At 39.4% G+C, this 23,886-nt stretch overlaps 1 protein-coding gene across 8 annotated transcripts in view; it reads right to left on the bottom strand.

Annotated features, from left to right (window-relative positions):
- The window catches only part of USP18 (ubiquitin specific peptidase 18), a 75,750-nt gene that overhangs the window by 18,340 nt on the left and 33,524 nt on the right, over positions 1 to 23,886 (bottom strand). For 4 of the 8 annotated variants that reach the window (XM_072799714.1, XM_072799717.1, XM_072799716.1 and 1 more), the window contains 7 exons: positions 21,716 to 21,861; positions 13,173 to 13,252; positions 12,731 to 12,877; positions 12,246 to 12,341; positions 11,591 to 11,758; positions 6,285 to 6,457; positions 786 to 917 (listed from right to left, as the gene is read on the bottom strand). In XM_072799714.1, coding sequence (XP_072655815.1) covers positions 786 to 917; positions 6,285 to 6,457; positions 11,591 to 11,758; positions 12,246 to 12,341; positions 12,731 to 12,877; positions 13,173 to 13,252; positions 21,716 to 21,861 — 942 coding nt within the window. The remainder of the gene's footprint in view (positions 1 to 785; positions 918 to 6,284; positions 6,458 to 11,590; positions 11,759 to 12,245; positions 12,342 to 12,730; positions 12,878 to 13,172; positions 13,253 to 21,715; positions 21,862 to 23,886) is intronic. The other 4 variants (XM_072799720.1, XM_072799719.1, XM_072799721.1 and 1 more) reach the window with 2 other exon arrangements.

The raw sequence follows: 23,886 nt of genomic DNA, 5'->3' as shown, positions 1-23,886 counted from the left end.
TATATCTAACTCTTCTTTCTTTCCCACAGAGCATGAAGCTAGAACACCAAAAACCTGGATACTGTGCTACGTGGACTCTCACAGGGCTATATGCTAGATGGGGACTTCATGCCGAAAAGGACTTTAAGCAGAATCATACCTATAAATATAACAAACCAACGGTTGCCAGAAGGGTGGGGAGTGGGGATGGGAAAAATGTGAAGGGGATTGGAAGATACAGGCTTCCCGTTATGGAATGAGTAAGTCACAGGAATAAAAGGCACAGCATAGGGCACCTGCATTGCTCAGTCAGTTGAGCATTCAACCTGATTTTGGCTCAGGTCATGAACTCAGGGTCATAAGATTGAGACCATGTCAGGGCTCTGCACTGAGCATGGAACCTGCTTGGGATTCTCTCCCTCTGCCCCTCTCTCACCCCCACTTACTCGCATTCGCTCTCTCTCTCTCTCATAAAGAAAAAGGCACAGCGTAAGGAATGTAGTCAGTGATGCTGTGATAGCATTGTATGGGAACAGATGGTAGCTATACCTCCAGTGAGCACAGCATAATGTATGAACTTGTTGAATCATTATATTGTACACCTGGAACGAATGTAATATTGTGCCAACTATGCTTTAGTTTAAAAAGCTTTTCATAAAGAAAAGGACTTGTTTTTAAAGGCCCCATGCACAGAAATAACTGGCTCACAATGGGGCCTGACCTTGAGAACACATCTAGTCCTGGGCTCAGAATTTATTAGAGGTGGCTAACCCAGGAAAAAATGAAATTTTGGACAACATTCTCACCCAAGAAACATTGGAATCATTGAAGCAGAACCATTTTCCATCCACAGAATTCTGGATATAGGCACAGTAATGACCAAAGTCAGCTGCTCCCACATGGGCAACCACAGCAAAGAGTTCATATTGTCTTCCAAGCTGGAAGGACATAAGGCACAGTATTATGCACCATCATCCCTCCTTTTCTAACCGTAGTCTAGAATAAAGAAACATTATTTCATCACATATTTATTTAATACCTACTCTGTACCAGGCACTGGTACTTCAAGGGTGCTAGAAAATAGTCCTTGAACTCAAGAATTTCACAATTAATTAAGCCACAATTCTATTGCCATGCCCCCGAAAAGGAGAAGGAACAATCACCTGGGGAAAGCTCCCCAGAGAAGATATGCTTGAATTGATCCCAAAGGATGAACAAGGCTAGCAGACAAATTATAGATACGAGGGATACTCAAATGGACCTAAAAATTGCAAAGACTTGGCAGCATGGCAAAACACAGCATGCTGAGAAAGTGGAAGTCAGAGGTGGTGTTGGGAACTCACAGGAGATGAAGCTACAAACGTCAAGTCAATAATTGGAACTTTATTTTTTTGTAGTTTCATTTTTTTAAATTCCAGTTAGTTAACATAGAGTGTAATATTAGTTTCAGGAATAGAATTTAGTGACTTTTGAATGAGAATTAGAGTGACTGAGTGTTATCAGATGGGTTTAAGCAGAGAAGGAACATCATCAGATGTGTGCTTGAGGAAAACACCAGAATAACATGGCTTGAAAAATGGAATGAAAAGTCATGTGAGACAAATGAGGTAAGTTAGAGCACTGCAACAGTTCAGAGAAGAAATGGTGATAGCCTAGATACTTACCATCAGTAGTAATCATTAAATAATAATAATCGTTCTTAACCTCATCATTATTAGCCAACTCTTGGCATTCACTATGCATTTAGCTACGTCTTTATATGAATTACTTCATTCAGTATTCACAACAATCATGTAAGATGGGTGCTAATATAAATCTTATTTTACAAAGGTGAAATCTAAGCTCAGGGAGATAAAGTAAATTACACAAAGGTCATAGCTTATAAATAGAAGAGGTGGGATTCCAGCCTGGGCCTGACTTCAAAGTCCAAGCTCTTAATCCTCACTCTATACTAAGAAAACGAGAATAAAGGTGGAGATGAAGGGACAAATTTGTGTAAAACTAGGGATAAATAACCAAAAATACTTTGTAAATGAATGGATATTGGGCAGAGGGCAAGTAGGAGGCATCACTGGCTTAAAAATTAGGAACATATTGGTGCTGTAAAGTTAAATTGGAACAGAGCTATTTAGGAGTGAACATAATGAACTTGGGGACTATATGACAACATTTGGTAGGAGGTGAATACATTGGTCTGGAGCTCAAGTGTAATACCTGGACAAGAGATACAGATTTGGAAGTCTTCAGTTTGAAATGACTGTTGAAACCACAAGAATTAATGAGATGAAAATTTGGACAATGGAAAACAGAAAGAATGATTTTTTTTGTTTTTTATATAAATTTATTTTTTATTGGTATTCAATTTGCCAACATATAGAATAACACCCAGTGCTCATCCCATCAAATGCCTCCCTCAGGGCCATCACCCAGTCACCCCCACCTGCCACCCACCTGCCCTTCCACCACCCCTACTTCATTTCCCACAGTTAGGAGTCTCTCATGTTCTGTCTCCCCAGAAAGAATGAAAGTAAAACTAATTACCACTTTTGGAATCTGGGAAGGGAAACAGGCATTCAGATCCAGGAAATAGAGAGATCTCTCCCTAAAATCAATAAAAACCGTTCAGCACCTCAACATTTAATAGCTAAGCTTGCAAATTCCAAAGATAAAGAGAAGATCCTTAAAGCAGCAAGAGACAAGAAAACCTAACTTATATGGGGAGGAGTACTAGGTTAACAGCGGACCTCTCCACAGAGACCTGGCAGGCCAGAAAGGGCTGAATATATTCAGGGTCCTAAATGAGAAAAACATGCAGCAAAGAATATTTTATCCAGCAAGGCTCTCATTCAGAATAGAAGGAGAGATAAAGAGCTTCCAAGACAGGCAGGAACTAAATAATATGTGACCTCCAAACCAGCTCTGCAAGAAGGGGTACTCTTAAAATTCCCCTTTAAGTAGAAGTCCAATGGAACAATCCACAAAAACAGGGACTGAACAGATATCATGATGACCCTAAACTCATATCTTTCAATAGTAACTCTGAGCATGAATGGGCTTAATGACCCCATCAAAAGGCGCAGGGTGTCAGACTGGATAAAAAAGCAGGATCCATCTATTTGCTGTCTACAAGAGACTCATTTTAGACAGAAGGACACCTACAGCCTGAAAATAAAAGGTTGGAGAACCATTTACCATTCAAATGGTCCTCAAAAGAAAGCAGGGGTAGCCATCCTTATATCAGATAAACTAAAATTTACCCCGAACTGTAGTGAGAGATGAAGAGGGACACTATCTCATACTTAAAGGATCTATCCAACAAGAGGACTTAACAATCATCAATATATATGCCCGGAATGTGGGAGCTGCCAAATAAATCAATCAATTAATAACCAAAATTAAGACATACTTAGATAATAATACACTTACACTTGGTGACTTCAATCTAGTGCTTTCTACCCTCGATAGGTCTTCTAAGCACAACATCTCCAAAGAAACGAGAGCTTTAAATGATACACTGGACCAGACGGATTTCATAGATATCTATACAAATTTACATCCAAACTCAACTGAATTCACATTCTTCTCAAGTGCACATGGAACTTTCTCCAGAATAGACCACATACTAGGTCACAAATCGGGTCTGAACCTATACCAAAAGATTGGGATCGTCCCCTGCATATTCTCAGACCATAATGCCTTGAAATTAGAACTAAATCACAACAAGAAGTTTGGAAGGACCTCAAACACGTGGAGGTTAAGGATCATCCTGCTAAAAGATGAAAGGGTCACCCAGGAAATTAAGGAAGAATTAAAGATTCATGGAAACTAATGAGAACGAAGATACAACCGTTCAAAATCTTTGGGATGCAGCAAAAGCAGTCCTAAGGGGGAAATACATCGCAATACAAGCATCCATCCAAAAACTGGAAAGAACTCAAATACAAAAGCTAACCTTACACATAAAGGAGCTAGAGAATAAACAGCAGATTGACCCCACACCCAGCAGAAGAAGAGAGTTAATTAAAATTCGAGCAGACCTCAACGAAATCGAGACCAGAAGAACTGTGGAACAGATCAACAGAACCAGGAGTTGCTTCTTTGAAAGAATTAATAAGATAGATAAACCATTAGCCACCCTTATTAAAAGAAGAGAGAGGAGACTCAAATTAATAAAATCATGAATGAGAAAGGAGAGATCACTACCAACACCAAGGAAATAAAAAACGATTTAAAAAACATATTATGAACAGCTATGCACCAATAAATCAGGCAATCTAGAAGACATGGACGCATTCCTGGAAAGCCACAAACTACCAAAACTGGAACAGGAAGAAATAGAAAACCTGAACAGGCCAATAACCAGGGAGGAAATTGAAGCAGTCATCAAAAACCTCCCAAGACACAAAAGTCCAGGGCCAGATGACTTCCCTGGGGAATTCTATCAAACGTTTAAAGAAGAAACCATACTTATTCTACTAAAGCTGTTTGGAAAGATAGAAAGAGATGGAGTACTTCCAAATTCATTCTATGAGGCCAGCATCACCTTAATTCGAAAACCAGACAAAGACCCCACCAAAAAGGAGAATTATAGACCAACATCCCTGATGAACATGGATGCAAAAATTCTCAACAAGATACTAGCCAATAGGATCCAACAGTATATTAAGAAGATTATTCACGATGACCAAGTAGGATTTATTCCTGGGACACAAGGCTGGTTCAACACTCGTAAAACAATCAATGTGATTCATCATATCAGCAAGAGAAAAACCAAGAACCATATGATCCTCTCAATTGATGCAGAGAAAGCATTTGACAAAATACAGCATCCATTCCTGATCAAACTCTTGAGAGTATAGGGATAGAGGGAACGTTCCTCAACATCTTAAAAGCCATCTATGAAAAGCCCACAGCAAATATCATTCTCTATGGGGAAGCACTGGGAGCCTTTCCCCTAATATCAGGAATAAGACTGTGATGTCCACTCTCACCACCGCTATTCAACATAGTATTGGAAGTCCTAGCCTCAGCAATCAGGCAACAAAAAGACATTAAAAGGCATTCAAATGGGCAAAGAAGAAGTGTTCTGCTAGAACAGAAGTCTCACAGAGGAAGACATAGACATGGCAACAAGCACATGAGAAAATGCTCTATATCACTTGCCATCAGGGAAATACAAATCAAAACCACAATGAGATACCACCTCACACCAGTGAGAATGGGGAAAATTAACAAGGCAGGAAACCACAAATGTTGGAGAGGATGCGGAGAAAAGGGAACCCTCTTGCACTGTTGGTGAGAATGTGAACTGGTGCAGCCAATCTGGAAGGCTGTGTGGAGGTTCCTCAAAGAGTTAAAAATACATCTGCCCTACGACCCAGCAATTGCACTGCTGGGGATTTACCCCAAAGATACAGATGTAGTGAAACACCGGGACACCTGCACCCGGATGTTTCTAGCAGCAATGTCCACAACAGCCAAACTGTGGAAGGAGCCTCGGTGTCCATCGAAAGATGAATGGATACAGAAGATGTGGTTTATGTATACAATGGAATATTACTCAGCCATTAGAAATGACAAATACCCACCATTTGCTTCGACGTGGACGGAACTAGAGGGTATTATGCTGAGTGAAGTAAGTCAATCGGAGAAGGACAAACATTATATGTTCTCATTCATTTGGGGAATATAAATGATAGTGAAATGGAATAGAGGGGAAGGGAGAAGAAATGGGTAGGAAATATCAGAAAAGGAGACAGAACATGGAAGACTCCTAACTCTGGGAAACGAACTAGGGGTGGTGGAAGGGGAGGAGGGCGGGCGGTGGGGGTGAATGGGTGGCAGGCACTTAGGGGGGCACTTGACTGGATGAGCACTAGGTGTTATTCTGTATGTTGGCAAATTGAACACCTTTAAAAAATAAGTTTATTATTTTAAAAAAATAAAAATAAAAATAAATACTATGGGCAGCCTGGGTGGCTCAGTGGTTTAGCACTGCCTTCAGCTCAGGGCCTGATCCTGGAGACCCGGGATTGAGTCCCATGTCAGGCTCCCTGCATGGAGCCTGTTTCGCCCTCTGCCTGTGTGTGTGTGTGTGTGTGTGTGTGTGTGTGTGTGTCTCTGTGTGCGTCTCTCATGAGTGGATAAATACAATTTTTTTAAAAAACTAAATACCGGGACCCCTGGTGGCTCAGTGGTTGGGTCAGCTGCCTTTGGTTCAGGTCATGGTCCCGGGACCCGGGATCGAGTTCTGCCTATGTCTCTGCCTCTCTCACTCTCTCTCATAAATAAAAAAAACTAAATACCAATAAAAGGATGGGCAGGAGGGATCCCTGGGTGGCGCAGCGGTTTGGCGCCTGCCTTTGGCCCAGGGCGCGATCCTGGAGACCTGGGATCGAATCCCACGTCGGGCTCCCGGTGCATGGAACCTGCTTCTCCCTCTGCCTGTGTCTCTGCGCCTCTCTCTCTCTCTCTGTGGCTATCATAAATAAATAAAAAATTAAAAAAAAATATTAAAAAGGATGGGCAGGAAAGGATCCAGCAATGTAGTAAGAAACCCTAAGAGGAAACCCTAGAGTAGATTTTGAAGGAAAGTAGGATCAATAACAGAATATTACAAAAAGATCAAGTAAAGAAAGTATCCGTTAAATTTGGCAGTAAGTCATTCTACTTCCTCAAATTTCAGATGGGAGAGAATTTTCTGTGAAAAGGGAATAGTGGTAGGAGAGACAGAGTTTTGACTGATTGTTAGCAGGATCTCCACATTAGTCAGGAATACTTTATTCTTCTATCTGAACATAGTCAAATATTGTCCCTAACCTGCGACTTTGAAATGCAATCAGTGAGGGAGACAGGGGTTGGTGAGTGTAGTGCAAATGAAGCTAAGTTACCCAAAAAGGAGAGCTCAAATTATCCTCTATTTTCACTTGGGAACTTTATGCTAGATTTTTTTAATGCAGGGCAATATCTAGATCTGTTTACAAGAAATACAAGGATAAAGGTACATGTTAAATAACACCAGTCAGCAAATTCTGGATATATATAAAAACCTTCAACCAAATAAATTGCAAGGGCAAGAAAAGGAAGGGAGAGAAACTTAAGGTAAAAGAAGAAGAAAGAAAAGCAGGTATGAAGAGAGGAAAGGAGGGAAAGAGAAGAGGAAGAAAGGATGGAAACAAACAAATGCAAGTGTAGCCCTTGTTGGGATCTATATTTAAACAAACCAATCTATTGGGCACAGAAATCTAAATATTGACTGGGCATCAATGATATTAAGGAAGTAGGACATGCACTGTTGGTGGGAGTGAAAACTGGTACAGCCACTGTGGAAAAACAGTATGGAGGTCTCCCAAAAGGCTAAAAATGGAACTATTCTATGATCCAGTCATCACATTACTGGGTACTCACCCCCAAAAATACACAAACACTAATTCAATGGGATATATGCACCCCAATGTTTATAGCAACATTATTTACAATGGCCAAGATATAGAAGCAGCCCTAGGATCCATCCTTTGATGAATGGTAAAGATGTGGTGTACACACACACACACACACACACACACACACACTGTGAGTATTCCTCAGCCATAAAAAGGAATGAAATCTTGCCATTTGCAACAATATATATAGAGCCAGAGAGTATAACGCCAAGTGAAATAAGTCAGTCAGAGAAAGAAAAATGCTGTATGATTTCACTTATGTGTCGAATTTAAGAAACAAAACAAATAAGGAGAAAAGAGGAGAGACAAACCAAGAAATACACTCTTAACTATAGAGAACAAACATATGGTCACCAGCGGGAGAGGTGGGTGAGTGGGGACGGGTGAAATAGGTAATGGGGATTAAGAGTACACTTATTACAATGAGCCCTGAGTAATGTACAGAATTGTTAGATCACTATATCATACATCATAAATTAATATATCACTACGTTAACTACACTGGAATTAAAAATTAAAAACTTGATAAAAAATTATATGATAGAATTGGTTACATTTAGAAAAAAGAAATCTCATTCTTTAGAAATACATGATGAAATACTTCAAATGAAAGAGCACAGTGACCAGGACTTGGTTCAAAATAATCCAATAGGGGGTTGGAGAAAGAGGATGAGGATGTTGGCAAGAGAGATTGGCAATGGGTTTTGATAATGGTTTAAGCTGCTTGATGGACATGGGAATTCATTGTAGAATTCCTCACAACTTTGATATATATTCAAATTGTCTATAACCATGTTTTTTTAAGTGGAAAAAAATTTAGGATATTATTTCATCTGTTTTTTAAATTCCACATATGAGTGAAATCATATGGCATTTGTTTTTCTCTGACTGATTTATTTTGGTTGGTTAGCATAATACACTCTAGTTACATCCAGAAGAACAGAGGGGAAGGGAAGGAAAAATAAAATAAGATAAAAATAAGCAGGCAAATCATAAGAGACACCTAATTCCAGGAAACAAACTGAGGTTTTCTGGAGGGAAGATGGGTGAGGGGATGGGATAATTGGGTGAGGGCATTAGAAGGACATGTGATGTAATGAGCACTGGGTGTTAAATGCAACTCATGAATCACTAAATTCTACCCCGAAAGTAATAATATACTATGTTAACTACACTGAATTTATATTTAAATAATTTAATTGGAATTTAAAGAATTTTTAAAAGATTATTTCATTAAGATATACTTCACAGTGCAGAAGTAGAAATAAGAAAAACTCAAAGGACAGATATGCACTGAATAGGTGAAGAAACTGTGTCATATAGGAACATATTATTAGGTCTCAATTTTTACTGTTTATTTTATTTTCTTAATTTGAGTTCATTTAATTAACATATAATCTGTTATTACACTATATGTTTCAGATGTAGAGTTCAGTTGCATATAATACCCAGTGCTCATTACATCATGTGCCCTCCTTACTGCCCATCACCCAGTTACCCCATCACCCTCACACCCACCTCCCCTCCAGCAGCCCTCTGTTTCCTAGATTTAACACTCTCTATGGTTTGTCTCCTTCTCTAATTATGTTTTGTTTTTCCCTCCTTTCTGTGCTCCTCTGCTTTCTTTTTTAAATTTATTAATTAATTTACTTTTCTATATATTTTTTATTGGAGTTCAATTTGCTAACATATATCATAACACCCAGTGCTCATCCTGTCAAGTGCCCCCCTCAATGCCCATCACCTAGTCACCCTCCACCCACCTCCCTTTCCACTACCCCTTGTTCGTTTCCCAGAGTTAGGTGTCTCTCATGTTCTGTTACCCTCACTGATATTTTGTTTCTTAAATTCCACATTATGAGTGATATCATATTAGCACCACGCTCTAACCAACTGAGCTAACCGGCCACCTGGTTATGAGTGATATCATATGATAATTGTTCTTTCTCTCATTGACTTATTTTGCTTAGTATAGTACCCTCTAGTTCCATCCATGTCATTGCAAATGGCAAGATTTCAATTTTTTTGATGGCTGAGTAATATTCCATTGCGTGGATATACATACATCCCATCTCTTTATCCATTCATCTGTTGGTGGACATCTGGGCTCTTTCCATTGTTTGGCTATTGTGGACATTGCGGCTATAAACATTGAGGTGCAAGTATCCCTTTGGATCACTATGTTTGTGTCCTTTGGCTAAATACCAGCAGTGCAATTGCTGGGTCATAGGGTAGCTCTATTTTTAACTTTCTGAGGAAACTCCATACTTCCATACTGTTTCCTAGAATGGCTGCCCAGGTTGCATTCCCACCAACAGTGTAAGAAGGTTCCCTTTCCTCTTATCCTCACCAATATCTGTTGTTTCCTGACTTTATCATTTTAGCCATTCTGACTGGTGTGAAGTGGTATGTCATTGTGGTTTTGACTTATATCTCCCTGATGCTAAGTGATGCTGAGCATTTTTCATGTATGTTGTAGGCCTCATTTTAAAAATACTATGGTTCTAGAGCATGAATACTGTGTGTGTGTGTGTGTGTATATATATATATATATGCTAAATGCTACATTTAGTAAATTCTGTATTAATGTATTAACTAAATTCTGTATTTATATACATGTATATATATACAGAATATATATTAATATATAATTAATATACATAAATACATAATTTAAATACATTAATACAGAATTTACTAAATGTAGCATTTCAAACCTAAGAAAATATATTTATGTCATATTTTTTCTCAGAATTTCCCAGTAAGTTATTAGCTCAGGACAACTAAATTCAACTTTATTTTGATTGAATTTGACCTAGTGAACTGGCTCTTTTGTTACGATCCTCAAAGTGGGCATCAGCTGTTTTAAGAAGAAAGTTAGGTTGGTACTGTGTTTAGAACCCAAGATGTTGTGCTTACTTATGTATATATACATATTATATGTCTTATTTAAGCTGAAGGTCCTGAATTATGGGCTCCTTCCCTTCCTCAGTGCTGTGAGGGATATGAATAAAACCCAATATTTAGAAATAAGGTTTTTTGATTTTTAATTTAAATTAAATTAATTAACATATAGTGTATTATTATTAGTTTCAGAGGTAGAAATTTAGTGATTCATCAGTTGCATATAACACCCAGGTTCATCACATCACATGCCTCCTTCATGCTTGTCACCCAGTTATCCCATACCCCTACCCACCTCCCCTCCAGCAACCCTCACTTTGTTTCCTAGAGTTAAGAGTCTCTTATGGTTTGTCTCCCTCTCTGATTTCATCTTACTTTCTTTCTCTCTCCCTTCCTCCATGATCCTCTGTTTTGTTTCTTAAATTCTACATATGATTGAGATTATATAATTATCTTTCTCTGATTGACTTATTTCACTTAGCATAATACCCTCTAGTTCCATCCGCATCGTTGCAAATGGCAAGATCTCTCTCTCTCTTTTTTTTTTTTTTTTTGGTGGCTGAGTAATATCGCATTGTATATATACCACATCTTCTTTATCCATTCATCTGGCACCTGCACCCCAGTGTTTATAGCAGTAATGTCCACAATAGCCAAACTGTGGAAAGGGCCCAGATGTCCATTAACCAAAGCCTTTTGGATCTTTTTTAAAAAATATTTTATTTATTTATTCATGAGAGACAGAGAGAGAGAGGCAGAGACACAGGCAGAGGGAGAAGCAGGCTCCATGCAGAGAGCCCAACGTGGGACTTGATCCCAGGACTCTAGGATCATGCCCTGGGCCGAAGGCAGGCACCAAACTGGTGAGCCACCCAGGCATCCCGGCCTTTTGAATCTTAAAAGAAAAGCAGCTGCAAACAGCAAATGTTGGTGATAGTAGTATGGTGATAACAACCCATCACTGTTATTCAAGAAAACATAGATTTCCATCATTAAAATACTGTTTAAAAAAATAAATGTTTCTTGAGCATATGAATATGTTTTATGAATCACACCAAGCAGCTGCTGGTGAGTTTTCCTCCCTGTATGTACCCCAAGCACAGCCAATAGAGGCCATGATTTATGAGATGCTATAATAACACAGATGAGATGTCCAAAAGTGCTCTGTTGAGCAGGTGACTTCAAGTACCTTAGGGGAAGAGAGGCAAAATCAAGCAAAGGATCTGAAGAGATGGAGGATAGAGGGGAATTAAGGAGTTTCTCACCTGTTCCTCAGCATCATAGAGGTCTTCCTCCATCAGAAGGACCTGACTTAAATCCAAGCTCTGTGGGAAATAGAGCGAGTGGCAGATTTTTTCTGTCCGTGAATTCCTGATGGAGAACCGCAAGAGGTGGATTGTCAAGGTCTGGGGTAAATGGGTCAGCTTCAAGACCTGAAAAAGCAAAATTACTGTGGAGATGAAACCCTAAGGCACTTGAAATAGGTAGGTTTAGAGAAATATCAGGGCCAATGGTGTGTTCTTCTTCCCCAAAAAGGATCGGAATGATATAATACAGAGTTAAGGGCCCCCTTCTGCTGAATCTGTTGAGCTCTCCCACAGAAGGCATGAGTAGCCCTAGTGTTCTGCACAGGAACCAGAGCCCAGGGGAACCACAGAGTCTGCTCTAGAGAGTCAGTCTAACCTTGCATGTAAAACTCTGCCTCCTCATCTTGGACCTTCTCTTATCTTTTAAAACGCTCTGCCCCTCTCAGTGATGGGCCTCTGAAAGTCAGAGGCCCCAGATTCCAGATATTAGCCTGATACATACTTCCTCCCTCAACCAACACATGGGACCCTCAAGGCCTCTGAAGACTCTATCATGAAATCCACTTAAGGCAACCCCAGATTAGGGAAGCTTCTGGTTTCAGACAGTGAGTACCTGTTTCCCACAAGTCTTCTTCCCACATTTCTCACAGAAGCATTTGCTTTTGTCTGATAACTCCCTGGGCTGGAAGAAACATCGAAGGGCATCCTCCTGTCCCAAGAGATCAAAGAAAAAGCAGAGAGGATATTTACCATCTAGAGTACATCCCCTCACCCTACAGATAAAAATTTAAGTTTTCTTTCTGGTTCTTTCCATGTACCCTCTTAACACCTGGCCCAGTGTAGTGCATGTGGCAGGATCCCCCAAAGTACCTACTGATTGGAAGGAAAAATAGAAGGGAGCACTTGCTAAGGTAGCAGTATGAGGAAAGGAAGTAAAAGGAAACAAATTTTATTTCCACCAAATCAAAGGAGAAACTTAGAACTGTGCAAAGGAAATAGAAATTACTTTTTAAAAGGCAACAGTGATTAAAGAAGCAAGGGCACATTGGCAGCACTGGGTGTATGGAAACAGCAAATTAACCAAGAAAAATCCCTCACCAGTGTTTTCAGAGGTTTTGAGTCCATATCAAAAAGAGGAAGGGGGAGGGTCAGCATGCTACTGTTTCTGCTCCTCTCCACAGTACATTCAAGGCAAACCAAGGACTCCTTCACCCGAATTGTATACAGAGCCTTCAGCCTCTCTACCTGTTAAAAGAGAGGAGGTGAGAGGAAAGAAGGGTACAGAGCCATAAACAAACCAGGTCAGGTCAATTTCCAGAAATGGTAGCCAGCAGACAGAAGCTCCAAAAATGGCAGCCACTGATGTTCTTTGCTCTTTGAAAAGGAGCAAAGTAATAACAGTAATAGTAATATAGAATTGTGATAAGCATTTTATGTGGATTTCTCTTTTAATCCTCTCTATACATTATATTAATGATTGCTGAATGAGCTAAATGAACAGCATCTTAAACTTCTGAGTTCTCTGATTCTAGTATCTCACCAAGTCCACATCTGTGATTTGGTCCTTAATTAGGTTCCAAACTGTGAGGTAGAGTTGAGCAGCATCATGCTGGACAAACACTGGCCAAAGAGAAAAATAACAGCCCGATCAGTGAGATCACCAGGGACATTTTTCATGCATACCCTTGTGCCATAGCTACCTAGATGTACATGAACACTCATCACTTTGTCCTCTCCTAGCCATCCCTGCTTTAGTTAGGCACTAAAAATGAAAAATAAGCTTGTTATTTATTTTTTAGAACTCCTGTTAAAACTTAAAATCCAGTCCAACTGCATCACAGAAGTTTCCTTTCCACTGACTGGTGACCCATGCCTACTGGCCTCTACTGGGGGACCTAGCCAGATAAAAACAACATTCAGTAGTGGATTCTCTCCTATTCCAAGCCAAGCTGGCACTCTAATTGGACTCTAGTGGCCACTTGTTTCTCTGTACCTTTATTTAATCTCTTTTTAATTCCCCAGAAATTGAGCAGTTCCCCAAAACTCATATCTGACCCAGGTCTTCCTCAAAGGTATCTAGGAGAACAGGAAAGGAAAGAACCATCTCAGTGTTGATGCTGGCTAAGAGGAAACAGGAAGCAAGCAGTGAATTCTCCATATGTTATATAAATAAATGTAAGCCCAAAAGACAGATGTAAATGAATTTCTGTCATTGAAAAGAAACATAGGACGACAAAGAACATGAAAAACACACTGAGGACTATTTTACAAAAAGATGGATGTCTGCCAACATGCAAAGATATTGCAAGAAAAGGTAGTTCCTGTAAATGTATTAAATATTCATATCATCTATCTCAACACCATTTTATTACTTCCTTCATGATACCACAGTTTGTACTTAATGCTTTTGGATTTCATTTTGCTTTATTTTACTCTTGTTTTGGCCTTTCTCTTCGCTAAACTAAAGCTTCATTGATACAAAGACTCTATCATCAGCCTTATACCCTTATCTACAGAACCAGCACGATACCTGGCACATAATAAATATGAGCTGAATGAATTAATTAATTCATATTTATTTTTTTAAAGGTTTTATTTATCTATTCATAGAGATGCAGAGAGAGAGAGAGAGAGGCAGAGACACAGGCAGAGGGAGAAGCAGGCTCCATGCAGAGAGCCCGACGTGGGACGCGATCCAGGGTCTCCAGATCATGCCGTGGGCTGCAGGCGGCGCTAAACCGCTGAGCTACCGGGGCTGCCCAATTAATTCATATTTAAAGGTAACAATCCCAAAACCTAAAGACAAACAGAGTGGAACTAGGATTGAACTATGCTGTCTCCAGGAATTATTTGCAGAAGGCTACCTACCACAGAGCCAACACTGAACATAAAGTAAGTTAGATCACCTTGTCATATGAAGACATTTTGCCTCATCTGACCATACCAGAGCCAAGAGTCCTGATTCATCTAAAAAATAAAGGGTGTTATTCTGTATGTTGGCAAATTGAACACCAATAAAAAATAAATTTATTATTAAAAAAAATAAATGGATGGCGCACCTGGGTGGCTCAGTGGTTGGGCATCTGCTTTCAGTTCAGGTCATGATCCCAGAGTTCTGGGATCGAATCCCATATCAGGCTCCCCACAGAGAGCCTGCTTCTCTCTCTACCTATGTCTCTGCTTCTCTCTGTGTGTCTTTCATGAATAAGTAAATAAAATCTTTTTTAAAAATAAAAAAATAAAAAATATAGGGATATTTGCCCAACCCATAATTTACTTAACACCTGCTATGTGCAAGGCATTGCAATTGCTAGAGAAAGTCACTGTCCCCAAGAAACCTATATTCTAGGTTCATGTTCTAGTGGACAAGTATCCATTAAGTCTTAATTCAAAGAATAAGAAAAATTCCCTAAGGTATATAAACTATTATGAAAAGTTATGTAAAAGCGAGAATACAACTGGAATGGTGGAGTGAGTGAGGATCTCTATAAATCTACTCCTCCAAAAAAGCAATGAAAATGCTGGCAAAAAAAATGTCAAAATCAATTTTTCAGAACTCTGAAAATTACCTAAAGGTTTACAAAAATCCTAGGAATATTTATTCAACAAACACTGCAGAACCTAAGTAAGAAGAACAGGATTTGAGGCTTTTCAACCTGGCCAATTTCCATTTCCTTCTTCCCAGCTCTGTAGTAGCCTTGAAAACAAGAAAACTTGCCATCATGAAAACTGTTAACCAGAAGCCTTGTGACCAGAAAAATGAGTAGACTGGGGCTGCAGTTCCTCAAAAAGCCCCATACTGAAAACATTTTTATTATTTGACCTGTCTTGCAGCTTCATGGAAAAGCCCCATTTGAAGAAGTTTGTCATTATTTGACCCAACTCAAAGCTTTGAGCCCTATCCCCAGAGTATTTGTGGAAAAAAGTCAATGATAATTAATATTGTGACTGCCTAAGGCTGTAATACCAGTTGGGACAAAAAAAGAATCTGGCTGAAACTTAAAAGATGGTTGTGGGAACTGAGATGTCCATAGGGAACTTCTAGAAGTTCTGACATATTTCTGGTGATCTAGAAGGCCTTTTGCATGCCTCAGTAAGACCTGAGAAGGTCTAAGTCTCTCATATTTGGCTAATATTGACGCCCTATGCAAGCAAGAAAGGCAGGCTAAAAGTGTCACAAACAGCCTGAGCTTTGAAGGTAAGCCCCACTAGACACACAGTTCCTCATCAAAGACTGGAAGACTCACTAGTTCAAAGCATTTTTAAAAAATCTCTGACCAATCATTAGGTGACATTAAGCTAACCAGACAAAATCTTTAGTGGCCACACACTATAGGGAACATAACCTTTACAAAATTAGTCCAGGAGAGTCACTAAACAATAGCAATGACAAAAATAATAGCAACTACTCCATCGTGGGGGTTTCTGATTTCCACTGTTGCCACTGTTGTCCAAAATGTTTAGTTTTTAACAGAAAATTACAAGACACAATAAAACAAAAAAGTATGGTCCCCCCCACACACACAGGAAACAATCAGTAGAAACTGTCATTGAGAAGACCCAGATGTTAGTCTCACTAGACTTTAGATTATCATTATATGTTCAAAAGAACTAAATAAAACCATATCAAAATAACTAAAGTATGAAACAATGTCTCACCAAATGCAGAATATCAATAAAGAAAAAAAATTATTTAAAAGAATCAAAATAGAAATTCTTGAGCTGAAGAATACAATGACAGAAATGAAGAGTTTGCAAGAGGTGGTCAATAGCAGATTTGAGCTGATGAAAAAAGAATTATCAAACTTTGAAAACAAGTCAACTGAAACCATACAGTCTGAAGAATAAAAATAAAAATGAATGAGGACAAATAAACAGAGCATCCAACGGGCTCAGTAATTAATTCTACCAAACATTTATGGAACAAATTATACCAGTTCTCAAATATATATATAAATGAAATATATATATATTTATGAAATATATATATGTATATATAGACCAATATATAAAGGTTAATCACTTTCCTATATTATCAGCAATGAACAGAGGAATTTTCAATTAAAAGCACAATATTGGAAGGGGAATAAAGGGAAAGGAGATAAAATGAGTGAAAATATCAGTGAGGGTGACAAAACATGAGAGACATCTAACTCTGGGAAATGAACAAGGGGTAGTGGAAAGGGAGGTGGTGGCAATTTGGGGTGACTGGGTGATGGGCACTGAGGGAGGCACTTGGTGGGATGAGCATTGGGTGTTATGGTATATGTTGGCAAATTGAACTCCAATAAAAAAAAAACATTAAAAAAGGCACAATATTGTTAACATTAGAACCCATGAAAATGAAATACTGAGTTATAAATCTAACCAAATGTGTACAAGATCTATATATGAAAAACTACAAACTCTAATGACAGAAATCAGAAGAATTACATAAAAGGAGAGATTTCCCATGTTCATGGATAAGAGAACTCAATATTGTCAAGATGCCAGTTCTTTCCAACTTGATCTATGCACTCAATGCAATTCCAATCAAGATCCCAGCAAGTTATTCTGTGGATATTAACAAAGTGATTATAAAGTTTATTTGGAGAGGCAATCACAGAATAGAAGACACAATATTGAAGGAAAAAACAAAGTCAAAGAACTAATTCTGAACTTAGAATAAAGTGTCAGTAACTAAAACAATGTGGGATCAAAGGAATAAAACAGAGATCCCAGGAATACACCAACATAAACAACATTCACTGCTCTTTGACAAAGTAGCAAAGGCAATACAATAGAACAAAGATAGTTTTTCACCAAATGGTGCTGCAATCCTGAATATCTACATGCAAACAAATGAATCTATACACAGACTTTACATCCTTCAAGAACACAAATTCAAAATGTATAATAGACTTAAATGTAAAATGCAAAACTACAAAAGTCCTAATATAATACAGGAGAAAAATCTAGAAGACCTTCTGTTTTGTGATTACATTTTAGATACTTTTTGGCTAAAACTCCAATGTACAAGCAATAAAAGAAAGAAGCGATATACTGGGATCCCTGGGTGGCGCAGCGGTTTAGCGCCTGCCTTTGGCCCAGGGCGCGATCCTGGAGATCCGGGATCGAGTCCCACGTCGGGCTTCTGGTGCATGGAGCCTGCTTCTCCCTCTGCCTGTGTCTCTGCCTCTCTCTCTCTCTCTGTGACTATCATAAATAAATAAAAATTAAAAAAAAAGAAGCGATATACTGAACTTCATTAAAATTAAACATTTCTGCTCTGTGAAGGATACTGTCAAGAACATGAGAAGACAAGTCACGGACTGAGAAGAAATATTTGTAAAAGGCCTGATAGAACATAAAGACTCCTAACTTTGGGAAACGAACTAGGGGTGGTGGAAGGGGAGGAGGGCGGGGGGTGGGGATGAATGGGTGACAGGCACTGAGGGGGGCACTTGACGGGATGAGCACTGGGTGTTATTCTGTATGTTGGCAAATTGAACACCAATAAAAAATAAATTTATTATTTAAAAAAAGCCTGATAAAGGATTGTTATCCAAATATACAAAAAACCTCTTCAAATTCAACAATAAAACATAAAAACCAACCTAATTATAAAATGGATAAGAAACCTGAATAGACACTTCACCAAAAAAGATATATACAAATGGAAAATAAGCATAAGAAGCAGGGCTTGGCATATGTCAATGACAAATCACAAGTTAAAATAATGAGACACCTCTACAAACCTATCAGAATGGCCAACATTTAAAACATCAACATAATATTAAAAGTCCAAGCCTCAGCAATCAGACAACAAAAAGAAGGAAAAGGCAAATTGGCAAAGAAAAAGTCAAACTCTCACTCTTCACAGATGACATGATACTGTATGTGGAAAACCCAAAAGTCTCCACCCCAAAATTGCTAGAATTCATACAGCAATTCAGCAACATGGCAGGATACAAAATCAATGCACTGAAATCAGTGGCATTTCTGTATACTAACAATGAGGCTGAAGAAAGAGAAATTAAGGAATTGATCCCATTTTCAACTGCACCAAAATCCATAAGACACCTAGGAATAAACCTAACCAAAGAGGTAAAGGATTTATACTCTAAAAACTACGAAATCTTATGAAAGAAATTGAGGAAGATACAAAGAAATGGAAAACATTTCATGCTCATGGATTGGAAGACTAAATATTGTGGAAATGTCTATGCTACCCAGGGCAAGTTACAGGTTCAATGCAATCCCTATCAAAATACCATGGTCTTTCTTTACAGAGTTGGAACAAATAATCTTTAAGGTTTGTATGGAATCAGAAAAGACTGAATAGTCAGAGGAATATTGAAAAAGAAAACCGATGCCAAGGGCATCGCAATGCCAGATTTCAAGCTGTATTACAAAGCTGTGATGGTCAAGGCAGTGTGGTACTGGCACAAAACAGACATATAGATCAATGGAACAGAATAGAGAATCTAGAAATGGATCCTCAACTCTGTGGTCAAATAATCTCTGACAAAGCAGGAAAGAATATTCAATGGAAAAAAGTCTGTTAAGCAAATGGTGTTGGGAAGACTGGACAGCCTCATGCAGAAGAATGAAACTGGACCATTCTCTTACACAAAGATAACACCGACACAAAGATAAGCTCAAAATGATGAAAGACGTAATGTGAGACAAGAATAAAACCTAGAAGAGAATAAAGGCAGGGACTTCTTTGACCTCAGCCACAGCAACTTCTTGCTAGACTCATCTCTAAAAGCAAGGGAAACAAAGGCATAAAGGAACTATTTGAACTCATCAAGATAAAGAGCTTCTGCACAGCAAAGGAAAGAGTAGACAAAACCAAAAGAGAACCTACAGAATGGGAGAAGATATTTGCAAATGGCATATCAGATAAAGGGCTAGTATCCAAGATCTATAAAGAACTTATCAAACTTAACACCCAAAACACAAAAAATCTGGCAAGGAAATCAGAAGACATGAACATACATTTCTCCAAAGTAGACACAAATGGCCAAGAGACATGTCAAAGAATGTTCAGCATCATTCAGCATCAGGGAATACAAGTCAAAACCAAATGAGATACCACTTCACACCAGTCAGAATGGCTAAAATTAACAAATCAGGAAACAACAAACATTGGTGAGGATGTGGAGAAAGGGGAACCCTCTTGCACTGTTGGTGGGAATGCAAGCTGGTGCAGCCACTCTGGGAAACAGTATGGAGGTCCCTCAAAGAGTTAAAAATAGAGCTACCCTATGACCCAGCAATTGCACTACTAGGTATTTACCCAAAGAACACAAACATAGGGATCCAAAGGGGCACCTGCACCTCAATGTTTATAGCAGGAATGTCTACAATAGCCAAACTACGGAAAGAGCCTAGGTGTCCATCGGCAGATGAATGGATATATATGGAATGGAATATTACTCAGCCATCAAAAAATGAAATCATGCCATTTGCAATGACATGGACACAACTAGAGAATATCATGCTAATAGAAATAAGTCAACCAGAGAAAGACAAATATATGATCTCACTCATATTTGGAATTTAAGAAACAGAGGAGCATAGGGGAAGGGAGGGGAAAAAAAACAAGACAAAATCAGAGGGCAACAAACCATAAGAGAGTCTTAAATCTAGGAAATAAACTGAGGGTTGCTGGAGGGGAGGTGGGTGGGGAGATTGGGTAACTGGGTGATGGGTTATAAGGAGGGCACATGATGTAATGAGCACTACATGTTATATACAACTGATGAATCACTGAACTCTACCTCTGAAAATAATAATATACTATATGTTAATTAATTTAATGTAAATAAAATTTTAAAAGGAAAGAAAGAAAAAGGAAGGAAGGAAAGAAAAAGGAAGGAAGGAAGGAAGGAAGGAAGGAAGGAAGGCAGGCCGGCCGGCCTTGGTATCTCCCAAATTTGGGGAGAGATTTAGACATCAAAGTTCTTGAAGCATGTCCACAATAGCCAAACTGTAGAAGGAGCCTCGGTGTCCATCAAAAGATGAATGGATAAAGAAGATGTGGTTTATGTATACAATGGAATATTAGCCAATAGAAACGACAAATACCCACCATTTGCTTCGACGTGGATGGAACTGGAGGGTATTATGCTGAGTGAAATACGTCAATTAGAAAAGGACAAACATTATATGGTCTCATTCATTTGGGGAATATAAAAAATAGTGAAAGGGAATAAAGGGGAAAGGAGAAAAATGAGTGGGAAGTATCAGAAAGGGAAACAGGACATCAGAGACTCCTAACTCTGGGAAACGAACTACGGGTGGTGGAAGGGGAGGGGGGCGGGAGGTGGGGGTGACTGGGTGATGGGCACTGAGTGGGGCACTTGATGGGATGAGCACTGGGTGTTATTCTATATGTTGGCAAATTGAACACCAATAAAAAATAAATTTATAAAAAAAAAAGTTCATGAAGCTCTTAGTTCCCTAAACATATTCAACTCAAATGAGTATTCTCCAAGACACATCAATAGTAAAGCTTTTAAAATCAAAGACAAAGAGAAATCTTAAAATCAGTAAGAGAAAGGGAGTTTATCACTTACAAGGGAACTCCCCTCCCATAAGGCAATCTGTGTATTTCTCAGCACAAACCTGACAGTCCAGGAGACAATGGAATGCCATATTCAAAATGATAAAAGAAAAAACTGCCAATCTAGAAAACTTTACTTCAGAAATGAAAAATACATAAGGCTTTTCCAGACAACTGCTGAGGGAGTTCATCACTGCTACACTTGCCTCATAAGAAATTGCCTAAGGAGTTCAGTTTTTCAACTAACTGCAAAAAGGAAATTTGTCATTTTGAAACATCCTACAAAGAAAAGCCCAGGTCCAGGGGTCTTATTTTTTTTTAATAATAAATTTATTTTTATTGGTGTTCAGGGGTCTTAATTCTACCAAATATTTAAGGAATTAATACCTACCCCTTCACAAACCTCTCCAAAACAAAGAAGAGGAGGGAACAGCTCCTGACCTATTCTTTGAGGCACTCCCTCTCCCCCTGTTCCCTCTCCCCAGCCTCCTCCCTCTCCCTGTCTCTCAGAACTGAGAGGGCTGTCTTACTTGGAACATTGTACTTCTGGAGACAGTAGGCAAGCTCCATAGGTTGCACTGCTTTCTGACGGCTGTCCTGCATCCTCTCCAGTAGCAAGAGCAATTGGAAGGGGACACTTCTCCTCTGCTCTTCTGTTCCTCTTGGTACCGTTATCCTGCCAAATAAGCACATCCATGAACCTCCTTATTCCCAGAGTTCTCAATGTGAGCTGCATACTGGAATCACTTGGGAGAACTTTCGAAACTCTCCATGCCCAGGCCACTCTGCAGACAAACTAAATCAGAATTTTTTTTAAATCAAAATTTCCAATGGTAGGGCCCAGTTATCAGAATATTTAAGTTTACCAGATGATTTAAATGTATAGATAAGGGGCACTTTGGTGGCTGAGTTGGTTAAGTTTCTGCCTTCGGCTCAAGTTAAGATCCCAGAGTCCTGGAATCAAGCCCCACATCAGGCTCCCTGCTCAGTGGGGAGTCTGCTTCTTCTTCTACCCCTCACCCCCTCATGCTCTCTCTCTCTCTTTCACTCTCAAGTCAAAAATAAATAAATAAATAAATAAATAAATAAATAAATAAAGTTGAGAGGCACCATATTAGCAAATTGGCTATACAGAATATCCTCTCAAGAGGAGAATCAGACAACTGTTACCTCACCCCTCTCCCTACTCTGCCCAACAATCACACTTAAATGAAGGGCAGATAAGAAGTCCTAGGTCCACAGCAAAGTGGCCATACCACTAAATGTCCAGGCTGAAGTACTCCAAAGTGAAAAGGCAAATACTGATCTAGGCTCTGGCAATAAAAGAAAACATGAAGTAATGTCAGTTTATTTTGAAAATGATTTGCCCAATAATAGGCATCTCTCAGTTGCCCGTGCAATTCAAAGGGAGAACACAATTAGGAACACAACTAGATAACTATTGGATCATCTCAAAATCTGACCTGAAGACAGAACAAACTCCATAACTAAAGGTAGAAAAGAATACAGGAAGTGCAGAGATGCGATTTTGGAGAGAAACAGACTGCAGGTGCTGCAGAGGGGATGGGGAAGGGGAGAAATAGAGAGGAACACACAGGAGAACACACAAAGAGAACATTTCCCCAAAGCTATTGGCTTAGAAAAGGAGAGGAGCAGAATTTCATGAGTTCTTGCAATCAGCAGGACTTAAAGCTTGAAATTTTAAAAATCAGAGGGTTTGGCTGGGCTAGAGCCTGGAATTCACTATGCTGTTCCTGGAAAGAAGGCAGGAAACAACCTGGTGGAAGACAGCATTGAAACAGTGACCTAATGGGGCATACAGTGGGAAGAGGAAGAGTATTTGCTCTTCTCAAAGCACGTCCCTGAGAGACAGCATGCACAGAGACACCATCCAGGAATGAAAGAGCCAGGTGGCACCATTTCACTCCCCTGCCCCTCAGCATAAACACACAGCCACCTGTGGGAAGCAGCACAGTGACAACACTGGCTGCCTAACTTACCTACAATAAGCCCCATATTCCGTCACTCCAGTCATACTTGCCTGTATCCCAATGTGGTGATCCCCTCACCCAAAAGACCAGTACAAATCCCATACCACACTTCCCAACTAGAGAGTCCTGCAGGACCTCAGTTGTGGGGGAGGTGGTGACAGGTCTCATTTCACAAGCAGACCAGGGCACACCTAGTTTGAATTCACAATCTATTAAAATTCAGGCCAGGGACAAAACACTGCCTACAGCAGGCAAAGAGACCTCTTCAAACAACTGGCCTGAAGGACATATCAGCCAAAACACAACAGAAGAGAACATGCAGCACACATAGGAGACACTCCCTGAAGCAGCATGCCTTGACACTATCTGACATCCCTTCTTTAGGCCATTACTTCCAGGAAGAGGAGACACAGCTGGATTTTCTAACATAAAGAAGCAGGCAGAGACTTAGACACAATGGGAAGGCAGGGGAATTTATCCCAAATGCAGAACATGATAAGGCCATGCCAGAGATCTAAGTGAAACAGACATAAGTAACACACCTGAGGGAAAATGTAAAGTAACAATTATAAGGATACTCACTGGGCTTGAGAGAAGAATGAAAGACAACAGTGAGATCCTTACCACAGAGACAAGAGTTTAAAAAGAACAATCAGGTCTGGGGGAAAGATGGTGGAATAGGGGCTTCACCTCACCTGGCCCAAACTCAC

This window comes from Canis lupus, chromosome 25, assembly GCF_048164855.1.
Source record: "Canis lupus baileyi chromosome 25, mCanLup2.hap1, whole genome shotgun sequence".
NCBI classification, from domain to species: Eukaryota; Metazoa; Chordata; class Mammalia; order Carnivora; family Canidae; genus Canis; species Canis lupus.
Note: the sequence above shows the minus strand (reverse complement) of the source record. Positions and strands in the feature narration are given on the sequence as shown.